This window comes from Grammomys surdaster, unplaced genomic scaffold, assembly GCF_004785775.1.
Source record: "Grammomys surdaster isolate TR1022 unplaced genomic scaffold, NIH_TR_1.0 125630, whole genome shotgun sequence".
Taxonomy (NCBI): Eukaryota; Metazoa; Chordata; class Mammalia; order Rodentia; family Muridae; genus Grammomys; species Grammomys surdaster.
Genome location: NW_021620469.1, coordinates 908,886 through 923,463, shown reverse-complemented (window position 1 = coordinate 923,463; position 14,578 = coordinate 908,886). Strand labels below are relative to the sequence as shown.

At 41.6% G+C, this 14,578-nt stretch overlaps 1 protein-coding gene across 1 annotated transcript; it reads right to left on the bottom strand.

Annotated features, from left to right (window-relative positions):
• Window positions 1–8,232: 8,232 nt before the first annotated feature.
• On the bottom strand, window positions 8,233–12,588 carry LOC114638848 (granzyme-like protein 2). The gene is made up of 5 exons (XM_028787431.1): window positions 12,531–12,588; window positions 9,805–9,955; window positions 9,357–9,489; window positions 8,876–9,130; window positions 8,233–8,470 (listed from the first exon to the last, which is right to left on the bottom strand). The coding sequence occupies exons 1-5, from the start codon at window positions 12,583–12,585 to the stop codon at window positions 8,318–8,320; spliced, it is 747 nt and encodes a 248-aa protein (XP_028643264.1). The 5' UTR covers window positions 12,586–12,588; the 3' UTR covers window positions 8,233–8,317.
• Window positions 12,589–14,578: the final 1,990 nt, after the last annotated feature.

Below are 14,578 nucleotides of genomic sequence, written 5' to 3'. Positions count from 1 at the left end.
TCCAGCTCCAGCTCCAGCTCCAGCTCCAGCTCCAGCTCCAGCTCCAGAAGGCAAAAGTGCCATCAGGAATAGAAGGTCTGCATTTTTTGTGGCCAGAGAAGCAGCCTATGGTGGGCTTTTGGTGTATGCCTGTCCTGGTTCCTGCTTTTATAGCTCTAAAGTAGGAGAAAGGAAGGGCTTCAAACCACAGATCTGGCTGGGACAAGCTTTATTATCCTTTATTCTCATGACTCTGCCCTCTGGTGGTGTTGAATCTGTCCCCAGATTCTGAGATTTTGAGGTGATGACTGCACCCATCCAAGTGACACCTAGGAGGAGTGTGTGTTGAATACACAGCATGCAGGACATGACCAAGATATTTAGTTAGAGCTTCTTTAGCTTCCTAATGCTGTGACTCTATAATACAGTTGTGGTTGCTTCCAGCCATAAAATTATTTCATTGGTACTTTGATGGTTCAAACTTGCATGTGGGAGGCAGCTTGGGCCCACACGCACACCGAGCCCTCGGCACTCCCCTGAGCCGCTGCAGGCCACTGCTGCTGGGGAGGGAGCCCCACGGGCCACTGCAGTGGGGGAGCAGAGAAGCTTTTCCTGCAGGCGAGTTTCCCACTTACACAAGAAAGTCCAAATTCCAGGAGACACGTGGAATCCAAGATGAAATTTTATTTTCCATGATGATAGTTGTATCGAGATGATGTGCACTCCTCCTAAATGCCAGGAGGAGCTCCCTTATATGGGGAGCAGGGAAGAGGAAGAGCTAGGGAAGGGAAAACTTAATTATCTATGTCCCTCGGCCTTTAGGTAATTCATTAATATGTAAATCTCGAGGCATAGGCCTGTTATTCATGCCCTCTACCTGTGCCTTACATGACCGGGACATACAGGTTAAATGGAAATGAGACTGCATGTTAGGTCTCTGGGTTCTAGGGGTGTGGCCAAACACCCCAGGATGTCTTCTACAGCCCAACAATACTTCATAACTATAATACTACTTTTATGAATTATAATGTAAAATATCTTACATGTAAGATATCTGATATTCTCCACTCCTAAATGGGTTGTGATCCACAGGTTGAGAATAGCTGCTGTAAGTGCATGTTCTGATCTAGTCATACTAATAATCCTGTTGATAGATGTTCCAGTATACATTTTGGGAGAACTCAAGGGACTTTCAGGATATCACAGAACAGGAAGATCTTACAGTTAATTAGTTAGTATCTAAAACTTGTTCATTTCAATTCCAGTGGAATGAACGCAAAACACAATGGAAAGTTGAAAGTACCACCTCTGAGTTCCATAGGCGATCTCAGGCTTGCTAGCTATACATGGAGGGTCTCCTTGCTTGAGAACAATGTCAAATCTGTGCAGATCAGTATTGAGACTTGGTGCTTTCATCTTTTCATGTGTCACGGGAAATAAAACAGGGCTCACACTTACACAGGAAAGTACCATTGGTTACAAAGTTCATTCTTCCTTAATTGCTTACAATTCTGTGCATGTTTGACTAATTGACACATTGTTACATTTCTGGTCTCTGCTATTGAGAGAAAAAGACAAAGTGATTCCTGCTGTATCTCCCTTCAGGATATCAACTTGCATCTTGGAGAACTACAGTGGAGTATTATAAATTTAACTGGGTGGTGACTCTAGCCAAAGATGCTCTTGGTGTAGTTTTATTGTTGCTGCAAATGACACATGCCTGGGTCCTAATAATCTAGGAAAGGCATTGACATCCATCATTAAGTGTAGTAATGTCTATTGAAGGGACAGAATCATGTCACACTGATGGTATCATGTTCATTGGGCTTGGAGTATAGGAAGTAGCACCTACTGTAGACACCTTGAGAAGTCACACTCTTGCCTCAAAGTAGAAATAAGGACATTGACTTTATCATAGTATCCATGGTCAGTGATATTTCATAGGTCAAGTTATCTCTTCCTAAGTAAGGTTGTTGCATCTGACTCATTCATCTCTAAGGTAGAGGGAAAATCTTCCATGAGTATTTGGATGGAAAATTGGCTGAGAAAGAATGCTCACACAGGATAGAATACAACTTGAGAGTAGATGTTTGGATTAATACAATTCTACTTGATGGTGTCAAGTACAGAAGTTTAAAACCAAAATAAAACCATTCTCATACATATACAAAAAGACCACCTAATCTACAATTTTGGAAACAAGTAGCAACCAAAATCATATTTATTAACCATGTTTTTATTTTGGACATGTGTTGATTCACCATGAATTATGGAAAACAACCAGAGCCATCTTGACCGTCATCTTTTCCAAAGACAATTTTTTAAATTTTAAATGTATGTTTTTAGAAATTTAGTGCAGGAGTATTGTATTTATAGCACTATCATGCCTCCTCTCCCTCTGAAACTTCTTTCATGATGTATTTTGCATAGCCTTATGGGGAATCCAAAGTGGTGGGAAAGATGAATGGTGTCCTTAAGTTCCACTTTCACATCCAATTTTCACATCCTGTTTTCACATCTGTTCCCTTAGTCAATATTTTTTAAATTGGGAATTAAGACCATTACTATTGGAGAGTCATCAATGAGCATGGTTTGTTGATTCCTGTTATTCTGTTATGTTGTGTGCCACCCACAACACATGCTTCACTGCCTATGACTTACTAGTTTAGCATTGTTTATTATTCCTTGTTTTTTCCTGACTGTGGTTGACACCTTCAGATTAAAGTTTGCCTTCTAGTGCCTTTTGTAAGCTGGATTGCTGGACAGAAATTACTTACATTATTACATGTTTTTTTTCTATCAATTTTGATAGATAGTTCTATTGGTTATACTAGTCTGAATTTTCATCTGTGGCCTTTCAGAGCTTGTAGAACACCTATGTAGGGCCCCTGGCTTTCAGAGTTTCCAGTGAGAAGTTAGTATTATTCTAATGGGTTCTTATCACCAAAAGTTTTTTTTTATATCATGTTCAATTTTATCATACTTTTGTGAGGTATAAGTACCTGAGTTGGCTCACAGACCATATGAAGCTCTACAAGAAGGGAGACCAAAGTGTGGATGCTTCAGTCCAACTATGAAAGGGGATAAACAAATTATAGAAGGTAGAGGGAAGGAGGGACCTGGGAGGGAAAGAGGAGGGTCAGGGAAAGGGGGGCAGGATCAGGTGTGGGAGAAGCAGAAGAGAAGTACAGGGGGTCAAGAAATTGAAGAGAGTTGTGTAGCAGTGGAGGATGGGGGAACTGAGGGTAGCCACTAGAATGTCCCAGATGCCAGAGAAGCAAGAAGTTCCCATGACCCAATGGGGATGACATTAGCTGAAATACTCAAAAAAGGGGGGAAAGAATCTGTAGAGACCATATCCAGCAGTCAGGCAAAGACTCTGGTTGAGGAATGTGGCCACACACTCATCTCAAAAATTTCAACCCAGAATGGTACCTGTCTGATGGAAATGTATGGACAAAGAGTGGAGCAGAAACTGAAGGAAAGGTGACCCAGGGCCTGCCCCACCTAGGGTCCATCTCATCTGAAGACACCAAACGTAGATCCTATCACTGATGCTAAGAAGCACTTGCTGACAGGAGCCTGGTATAGCTGTCCTCTGTGAGCCTCTGCTAGAGCCTGGCCAATGCAGATGCTTGTAGCCAACCATCAGAGTGAGCATGGGGACCCAAATGGAGGAGTTAGGGGAAAGGACTGAAAGAGTTGAAGGGAATTGCAATCCCATAGGAAGAACAACAATATCACCCAGAGCTCCCAGGGACTAATCTACCAACCAAAGAGTACATATTGAAGAACTCATGGCTCCAGCTGCATATGTAGCAGAGGATTGCCTTATCTGACATCAATAGTATGGGAGGACCTTGGTCCTATGTAGGCTTCATGTTCCATCAAGGAGGGACACTAGGGCAGTGAAGCAAGTGTGGGTGGGGAAAGCACTCTCAAAGAAGTAGGGGGAGGGACAGAGAATCGAGCAGTTGCTGAGGAAAGACCAGGAAGGGGGACAATATTTGGAATGGAAATAAATAAAATAATCAATAAAAAAGAATCTGAGTTGACACTTGAACATAATTCATAAGTTTAGGTTTCTCATAAACTCTCAGAATTCTGTGTCTTAAATTTCATCTGAGTTTTTCTCTTTAGGAGACGTAGCTATAGAATTTGTTATTTGGTAGGTGGGCATACTGTATGGATTTTTCATATTGTGTTTTTCTGTTAGAAACTGGATATTTTAATTAAAATGTTTGCTGCTGCTGCTGCTGCTGCTGCTGCTGCTGCTGGTGGTGGTGGTGGTGGTGGTGGTGTGTGTGTGATTTTCTCCAATAAGCTTGAATCCTGAGGTAGCCAGGATTCACTTACACTGAGTGTCTTGGGGTGTCTCAAAGGATGAAGCCCTGGCTGGGAATCTGGGTCTAGGGCAGAGTGTCCTACCACATCCAAGTCTGGTCTAGGCCCACAGCAATCCTGTGGAATGGCTGGGTCTGAGGTCAGAGGAGTGTTGTGAGATGGTATCACATTTGGGGTATGCTTGGGTCATGATGGTGTAGGAAAACACACCTGAGTTGAAGAACAATGTGGTAGGAAACTGGATGTGAGGTGGGCTCAGATTTCTGGGAGAAGATCACTGGTCCCAGGATAGCATTGCAGTGGTCAGCCATGATAGGTGAGGATCTTGACTGGTTGGGCGAACTCACCAGAGATGTAGCAACCATGTTGAACATATCTTGATTGATCCAATTCCTACCATTGGTTAAGTGTTAAAGGTAGTCTTCTATGCCTGAGATGAGGTATGTGACCTCTAAGAAGCTATTGGCTTTAAATGGTTTCTGGTGGAAGCATAATCAATGGATGATTCTCATGCTCTACTGCAGTGGTTCTCAACATATGGGTCTCCATCCCTTTGTGGGTAGAATGACCCTTTCACAGGGTCACATATAAGATATTCAGCATATCAGATACTTTCATTATGATTCATAACTGTAGCAAAATTAGTTATGAAGTAGCTATACAAGTAATTTTGTGGTTGAGGATCACCACAACATGAGGAAGTGTTATAAAGGCATTAGGACGGCTTCAACCCCTCCTCTAGTGGAGGACCCACACCCATGCACAAATGGGAAGGACTAATTATACTTGTGGGTTTTAAGAAGAAATCCACTCTAGCTTTAAGTATCTCCATCAAGTAAGTAGTTATTAAGGTGATGTGTCTGCCCATGTTGTGACTCATCCCTTATCTCTTGAAGCTTTCAGCACCTTTAGCCTTTTTTAGTTTTAGCATTTTGACCATAATATATCATGCAAAATTTCTCTTCTTTGGCATTCCTCAAATCTGTGTACTTGGATGAGTAGCTCATTCTTTGTGTTTGGGGATTTTTCTTCTATGAGTTTAATGAGAGTGTTACCCATGACTTTGGCCAGGAGTTCTTCTCTGTCTTCTATGTCATAAACTTGGGAAGGGCTTTGTCAAGGAGTACATGGTGGGAGTTAGATGGGGAGATGGGGAATATATATGATCATATTGTATACAATACAAATTCTCAATGAAATTCACAAAGGTAATGGAAAATTAAAAATAAACAACAAAAGATAAAACCAATTGAAAATGTCCTATAACAGAACCAAACAGAAAGCTCAGAAGAGAATAAACAGAAAGAGCTAGAAATAAAGAATTTAAAAGTTTTCAGCATCTGTAGCCAGAAGAAAAACCCAGACTAAAACCACTTTAAGATTCATTTACTATAGCACAATGGCCATCATCAAGAATGGCAACAACAAATGCTAGCATGGATGGATAGAAAGGGGAACACTTTACATTGTTTTTTGGAAGGTAAACTAGGTGAAGCTAAATTGGAAATCATTCTGGAGATTTCTCAAAATAACACCACTACCACCACTAGCACCACCATCAACATCCTGCCAAAATAAAACTACCACAGTTCCGGCTAAGTCACTCCTGAGCACTTATCCAAAAGACTCCATAATCTCTGATATGGATATCTCCACATTCAAGTTCATTGTTGCCATATTCACAGTAACTAAGAAATGGAAGCAGCCTAGCTGCCCATCAATTGATGAAGAGATAGTAAAGATGTGCTACTTATATAAAATAGGAAAATTTCAGGAAAATAAATGGAATGGAAACTTTATTTTTTCTGAGTGAGGTAATTCAGGACTTCAAGCACAAAACCTGCATGTTCTCTCTCATATTAGGATCCTAGCTATGTGAATGTACGGTTTTGTGTGTCTAACATGGAGTAACTATGGAAGCCAAGAAAAACCAAGAGACTGCAGAAATTACCTCCAAGGAGGAGGAATAGTAAAGCATGCAGTAAAGTAAGTTTATACCAAAGTAGAAAGGTTTAGGCAGTAAGAAGGCAGGGGGCTGAAAGCTGAGTGTGTAGGTTAGAGGGAGGAATTAACCAATATAAAAATGTATAAAGGAACCATGTTAAAACCCAGATGTACCCACATGTGAAATATCAACTTCTCTATTTTGATGGTAACCAACTGCCTTGTAATCAGATTCAAGACCAACAACATGGGGATGGAGAGGCCAATGTCTGGAACTCTTTCCTGGCTAACAACATACAGGGAAGTAAACTTAGGCAGTAGCAAACTGCCTTCTAAAAACCCATGCTTTTCCCCATAGACAAAAGTGGATCCCAGCCTTACTCAGAGATGCCTCCCCTTCTGATGAATAGTGGGGTGAATACAGAGAACAACGGGGGCCCAGGATGCACAAGTAAATGGTGGTTGTGGGTCCCCTAAACAAGTCACTTAGTCCACTCCTTCTAAGGCTCAGGGACTCTACAGTGACAGCATGAGAAGTTCATAAGAGCTGAAAGACAGGGGAAAGGGATGCAAACTCCATTCTCTAGACTGAATACAGTTATGACAATCATCAGTTCACACCAACTGTAGTTTCAGCACTGGACCCATGTAAGACTAGTCAAATCAACAACTACTCAAGGAAGGGGGAGGGGAGTGCAGGATGCCACTTTTGATCTCTTGAAATATTGGCTATTGATAGTTTCTGGAATCGAAGGAGGAAATCACTGTCATTAGTTGAGTATCCACTGCTGATCCAACCAGGCTCCAATTTACATAGATGGTCACTGCTAACCTTAGTGGGTTATCAAATTGAGCTGATGGACATGAACATGAGAGAGATATTTGTGAGGAGATCTTAGGGTGTCTAGGGATGTTAGGGAGGTGAGAGTGGTTGAGAATATTCTGTTTGTATGGAGTACATGTGAAAAATTGTTTTTTAAAAAATGTAACAAGGTGATTAAAACAGAAATTATTCAGTAGATTGCTTATTACTCTAAGCTTATACCAGGTCTCTGAGCCAAGATATATGAGAGGTGCTGACCTGTCCCTGCTGCAGTGGAAGTCAGTCTACATACTGGTCTGGGAATTCAATATTTTAGTCTCTTTCTAAAGTTTCTGATCTGCATATGGGGGCTATCCTGTGTCATCTTTTGAGTCCCTTTGAACAAAGTGAACAGAGGTCAGTATAGTTCTAAGACTAGATGACAGCTTCATAGAGAGGCCTTGCTGGAGCTGGACCAGAGGACCTGTTGGGAGTCTCAGAGAACAGTGAACTTCCCAGTGTAGGAACCCCAAGGGCTGCCGTGCCCTGGCTGAGACTTTGCATGTGCTGCTGTCTGCCAATTAACATTCTGCAGGTTTTTCTAAGAACAAACCATCCTGTTGAAGGTGCGATGCCCTGGGCAGGGACTTTCCAGTATGCAAACCATTGCCCCCCAGTTGAGTTCCTGTTTGTGTTTTTCTTTCCCCAGTTTGGTGTATAGATTAAACCTGCTCAGAAAAAGCTTCAGCATTCGCTCATAATGAATGACCTGATTTTATATCTTCCTTTAATCCCCCAGGCCTAAGCTTTAGCTCAGTACCATGGCAGTGCTGGCACTGTCACTCAGGACAAGAGACATTCCTTAGAGTAACAGGGTGAGTGAGAGGTAAAGACTATCTTTCTCAACCTTGGTAGCCCATTAAATGTAAAGAAGAGGTAGAAAGAAAGAAGGCAACCTTCTCAGACAAAGGCAAGACTTTCCAGGACTGACAGTACTACCCTTTTTATATGCTGTTATGATGGGGTCAGTGCACAGGTTTGAATCCCAAGCTTCATGAAGTTATATGTAAAAAGAAACAATGAAATGAAAAGAGAGTAAAGAAGAAGGTCATGTATGAAAATGTTTTAAGCATTGCACTCATGGAACAGAGCAACACCACCCCTTTCCTGCAGACAGATTTCTTTATTAAGACTCAGATAGCCATGCCTCAGGATGCTGCACACTGGCCCAGACACGGGTTTTGTGTTCTAGGGTTGTTGCAGGAGTTTCACTGTTTTCTGAATCCAAGGTATAAAGCTCGAGATTCTGGTGAATACCCGAGGAGGTGCATATGGACATAAGCAATGACTGACTATGCCCTGAGCCACTCCACCACACACAAAAGGTCCCCCAGAGTCTCCCTGTAGACAGAAAAAGGAGAAGTCTTAGTACATAGTCTCTTATCACTTCTTTCCAGACCCATTTTCTCCCTGTTCTTCTCTGTTCCCACTTAGACCTGAGTTTTCAGATGGGAAACACTATGTGAGCCCATTGACCTCAATTCTAAACGGGACCAAGTAGACAGAGTCTGTGAATCACTAACTAGTGTGTCTCTGTCTGGCTGTGTCCTTCTTTCAGGTTAACTAGACTTAGCTCTCCTATTTTCCCATGGTAAAAGGACAAAAGATTGGCTGAGGGAAAATGTCAGATCCCCATATGTTGTTCTCTCCATATCCTGTGGACTACCCGTGGTTGTAGAGCCTGGCTGCATACCTGCAGTATAACTCTGGCCCTGGGTAAACATTTGAAGATGGTTATATCCTTACTTTAGAAGTAGCCTTCCTCTCATTTGGATTTCCCACACAGAGCTGGATAGAGTTGTTGTAGTTTTTGGACCTGGCATAGCACTTCTGGCCATTTTGAACTTCTAGATTCACTTCTTGAAGTGTTTCAGGTGAAGTACAATTGGGCAAGATTCCCCAACCTGCCACTGTGCACACCTGCCCAGGCTTCACCCAATCATTGCTCTTTGGAAGAGCAATAGTCTTCACAGCACTATTGAGTTGAGCTTTGTGTTCCAGCTGGTGAGAAAGATGAAGAATAAGAGGTCAGATATGGCATTCACAGCAAGCTTAAACTAGGGATGGGGCTGCCAGTATCTTCCTTATTTTCAAAGAGCCCCCTCTCCACTCACACTCTAACTCCATTCTTTTGCTCTAGGGCCAGTAGATCAGCCACCAAGTAGAGAAAACAGGACTAATGCACTACTGATCTATGGGAGTAAACCAGATATCAGTAAAATGGTACCTTCAGGAGCATGATGTCATTAACCAGTGTTTCATTATTAAAGTCCGAATGAAGTTTGGCTTTATAAACACGAATGACCTGGGTGTTTTTCTGTTCTTGGATATTGTGAGCACCTAAGGTTACAATCATATGGCTGTGAAAAGAAGATGGGTTAAGTATAACACAGGAGCAGTGAAGTGGTCCCTGAAAGGCAGGTTGAGGGCTCAGGCTAAGGCTGAGTCAAATAGCAAGACATTTATGGGGGAATTTGTCCATAGGTCTTCAATAACCACCAAGTCATTCAGACACTTCACTGATACTATCTGGTCCACAGTTTCACAATCACTTTAGATCATGTAGGATAAAATCAGGTTGATCTTCACCTTTGGTTCTACATGTCTCGGGACAGCCGAGATTCATGGTTATTTGAGAAGTCCTAGGCATCAAAGACCCAGTTGTTTCTCCTTACCTTCCATAACAGTGAGCTGCTGTCATTATGATGTCTTCTTCTACCAGAAAACCACCACACCTTCTGGGATCTAATTTGCTATCATAAAACTTTATGTATGCCATGTAGGGTCGGGAGTGGGGTTTGGTCTCTGTACCCCATATGATTTCTCCTGAAAAAGAACCATATTCTGAATCTTGGTGCTCATGGAAACTGTGCAACAATCCTGGAGGCTGGAATAAGGGACATTTCATGCTTGGAGAGTCTGTGGACCTGACGCAGATGGAGAAAAGATCCTTTTGTAGGGGCTGTGACACAACAAGAAAAGGTGCCTGGATGCTTCGAGGCATCACACAGAGCCTGCCACATGACGTCACTTTCCCCTAGTTTCCAGTTTCTTCTTTTCACCATGATAGTGGCAAGACTTTGCCTTGAATCAAATTAAATCTCATACACACATTAAGGAGGAACTCAGCACAACATTGTCCAGTAGATCAACACACTCCAAACAATCACAGTTGTTCCTGTGTCTCATGATTCACCTGGTGTCCTGCTCACTTAAGCACTGGACTCTGTCCCTAGTAAGCATGCTACACTATTGAGGTAGAAAACTCTGGCTGCTTTTCCTCTATTCTGATTCATGAGACATAGTAAGTACTTCCCTTAGTGATGGGATTGTTGTATAAACACTTGAAAGCTCTCAAATGTGCTAAGCAAGTAGCTGGGAGGGGCCCTCCTAATGTAGTCTGAACCTCAGCATAGATTTGTCTTCCTAAGTCATTGAAATAGCCTACAGGATGATGAAGGGACCACACAGGACTAGTAGGATTATAGAGAGAAGGGAAAATGTATTGGAGGATCCTGTCTCTAGTTGTTTCCATCAAGCTGTGGAGCAGGGATTGAGCCACACTTTGCTGTCTCTGCTAGATTTTGGGTGTTATAGTAGACCTGTATGGTTGAAAAGAACAGAGACAAAACCAAGAAGACACCTGGAAACCTGAATAGAAGAATTCTTCTAGTCTTGATCCAGGTGGCAACCCCTGGATAAAGCTGCTTGCTCTTAGATTTGTGTAATTAGAACATCCAGCCCTCATTTTCAACTGCAGCTTTCCAGTAGGGTCCTATGATGTTTTTATAGTTCATCACTTTTAGATGAAGAAGGTCTCACTCACCAGGTACCACTGCAAATAGTTCATTGTGTCTCTGGTGCCCTATTTATCCTGTGCTAGAGCAGGGGCTTAGCTAACTTCTCAGATAAACCAAGTCAAGAGAGGATCTTAGATACAGCCTTACCGGGCACTGTCAGGAGCCATAATGGGACAAGCTAATAATTACCAGGTGATCATCCTGAAGTGGCTTGCCTTGGATAATTATATAATCTGCGACAAATGAGGTCTTATTTAGCAAGGCTGTGAGTGACTTATTTTAGGAAAGATTCCTGTTATTAATATGCTTTTCCTATTATTTTATTATTATTATTATTATTATTATTATTATTATTATTATCAAACCAATATAACTATCACTAAGCAATAGCACACCCCTTTGGGACAGATCTCTGCAGATCCATGAATATGTAATGTCTTGTAGTGATGCTGTGTAGACAAATAGATGACTTCTTAAGTCTTAATGATGATCCTATAAGAATTCCTAAAATTATATCAATGATTATTAAGCTCTTTTATAGTGGAACTATTATTAGGTCCCTTTCTGATAGTCAGAACTGCAATGAGAACTCTGCCAGTCTCCCACGTGTCATCAGTTAATAGCTCTTAGATAGTTACCAGACTTTCTCCTACTCAGAGTACATTCCAAGATGTTGTAAAACAATTAACCAAAAGTCACTAATAGGGAACTCACAATTTATTATAGGTGCTAGGACAGAAGAGAAAATATTGCCTGGGTTTATCTATACAAAACTTCACTAATTTCTTAGTTATAGTTTTAAACCTTCAGTGAACCTGTCGAGCTAGACAGATGATGGTTGTTAGCCAGATAATTACTCCTAATGGATATGCATGTAAACATTCTCTGTTGTAAACTTCTATTTCAATTTGTGATTTGATTTTTGGTGTGAACTTGTGATGAATTTTGTAACATGTGATCATGTACTCTGAAAGATGTACATGTGCTGAGGACAAAGAGATGAGAAGCAGTTAGAATAGAGAGATAGAATAGAGATAGAATAGAATTTTTTACCTTTCCCCATTTAGAGTAGTATATAGAATAGAATTTTCCCTTTTCCCAGACAGAAGTTTTCCTTTTCCCCATTTAGGATCTTTCTGGTTTTCCCTTTAGATAGCTTTTATAAGTTTTAACAACTTAATAATAAATACTATAACCACATCTCTATGTGTCTTTTCTTCCTGTGACCTCAGACTAGCAGGCATAAGTTAAAGCCCAGCAGTTCCTGCTGAGATAGTACAAAGCCTATTTACGTAATCTTTGCTGGTTTGGGGATGAGGATCACAGAAAGCAGGTCGGCTACAGTAGCATAGTAAGTAAACTTTTCTAGCATAGATAAGTAAACTTTTATTATACAGCAACCCTAAATATCTCGTAAGACCAAGTTTTACCCCCTGCTGATGTTCTTCCCCCTTCACTGCCTCAAGAAGAACCGACAAGAAGAAGAAGAAAGAAGCTTCAACCCCCAGGCTGGGGCTGGCCCCCCAGCAGGGCACAATGCAAGCAAGTGTCAGTGCTGGAAGCCACGTGCCACACCTCTAGTAATGTGGATGGTTGCTTACCTCCTTCAGTGTTGACTGGTAGGACAGCCACCAGGAAGACCAGGAGCAGAAACATCCTCTTCAGTGTCTGACCAGGTCTCAGTTGGTCACTTTGTCACTTCTGACAACTTTTAAACCATTAGGTGAGGAAAGGGGTCCAGAGCCAGAGACCTCTAATTTCCTGTGTGATAATTAAGATCTGAGTTCTTGTTACATCTGTGTGGTGAGTGTACAGGAAAAACATTGTCATCAGTTGCTGGTGATCATGACCAAATTCCCCACAGGAATGATGGAAGCTGAGAAGGGCAGAAGAGACTATTGAGTCCTTCCACACTAGACGGAGGGCAAGTCCACTCTCCTGTCAATTTATCAGGTAATTGTCTCTTTTAAGTAATAACATCTCTACATCTCATACTACTCTCTTTGAAGAGTTTTGTTGTTGTTGTTGTTGTTTGTTTCGTTTTGTTTTATTTTTTACATAGGACTTTTGGTTTCAGGTTTAGTTTGGGTCATCTATTAATATCCGAAGAGTTTTGAACACTTTGGGGGATGGGATGAAGAGTAAAGATTTAGGTTAAAATGCCATTGGGATGTTGATGACAGTGTCAGGAGATAAAAAATGACTGAATGGGAGCTCTATAGGAAGGATTTGACAGATACATGCTCAGAGTCCCATGCTATAAAGGCACTGATGTCCTTGTCATCTTGACATGACAAAGGTTTCAGATATTTTATCACCAAAGTAGTGAGTGGCACAAAAGTAGAAACAAACAGCAAAAAGAAAGCTCTGCTGTTTGCACTGAGTCTCAGCATTTGCATTGTTCTGCACTGTCAAGGCAATCTGGTCCCCAGGTAAGACTGTGTGCAATGCAGGCAAACCTCTTTCTCTGTCTCTGCTGAGCAATCAGCTGTGGTTCATCTTAGCATGGATGATGTCAGCTTTTGAATGTAAAACTCAAGTGAATTTCTTCCTAGAATGCCAGAGTCAATGGAGACTATTGTTCCCAACAATCTTATTTCCAATAGACACAAGGAGACTTCTGATGTAAGCTGCATGTAGTACTCATACTGACTTTGCATCTTTCACACCAAAGATGGAATATTCAAACACATTCTCATTTGCATTGCCCTCCCCAGGGATACAACAGGGATTATTGTTATTATCTTATTACTCTGTTAATTTACTTGTATCCTCTTCCTGTCAATTTGCAAATGATGAACACATTCAGTAATGGTGGAGTAACTATTAAATATCTGTGTGATACCATATATCTACTAACACAAAATCCATAAGGCTATACACCAAGAAAACAAAGATACTAGATTATAATGTTACTCCCACAGCCTGACTATCATGTGAATGCATCTGGTTCTGTGCTATCACAATTTTGACTGCTGATTTCTTGTATCTTGATAGTGGTATCACATTTCCCTTGAAGTTAAACTTTTGAGTCACTGGGACAGGGTCTTGGGCTAGCCTTCTGTCTCACACATGGCTCACAGTCCTATAACTCAGGGCTCCCTGGGAACCAATTCATACTGTCAGGCAGAAACAGTGTGAGCACCTCTCCTGCTCCCAGGATTTATGGCTGTTCTGTCTAAGGGCTGGGGAGTCTGTGCCTATGCTTGGACACCATGTTGGGTAGGAAGTTTTTTTGTTCGTGTGAGGATTTCACTGATAAATGTGTAACTGCCTTAGGACTTTGTGAGTAGAAAGAAGGGAAACACACAGGGATGACCTTTCAATGGGATAGTATATGCAGATCTACAGTGAGGTCTGGAAGGTAATTACAGAAGGTCGAGGAAAGATGCATGAGAGCAATGGGTGGAAATTTCTCATGTTTGATGGGAAAAAAATCACCAAGGTCCTCCCATGGAGCCCAAGGCCTTTATGTAGGATAAACTCAGACAAAGGCCCAGGCCATGCAAGCTCATTCTCCTTGTGTCTTAGATTACTCTCTATTTTCCTGCCCAGCCCTGTCTTGAGATAGTACCTCTGGGTCCCTGTCACCCACGAATTCTGTTTCTATGCTTAGATCACAGAAGAACAAGGGGATTCTGCTATGCTT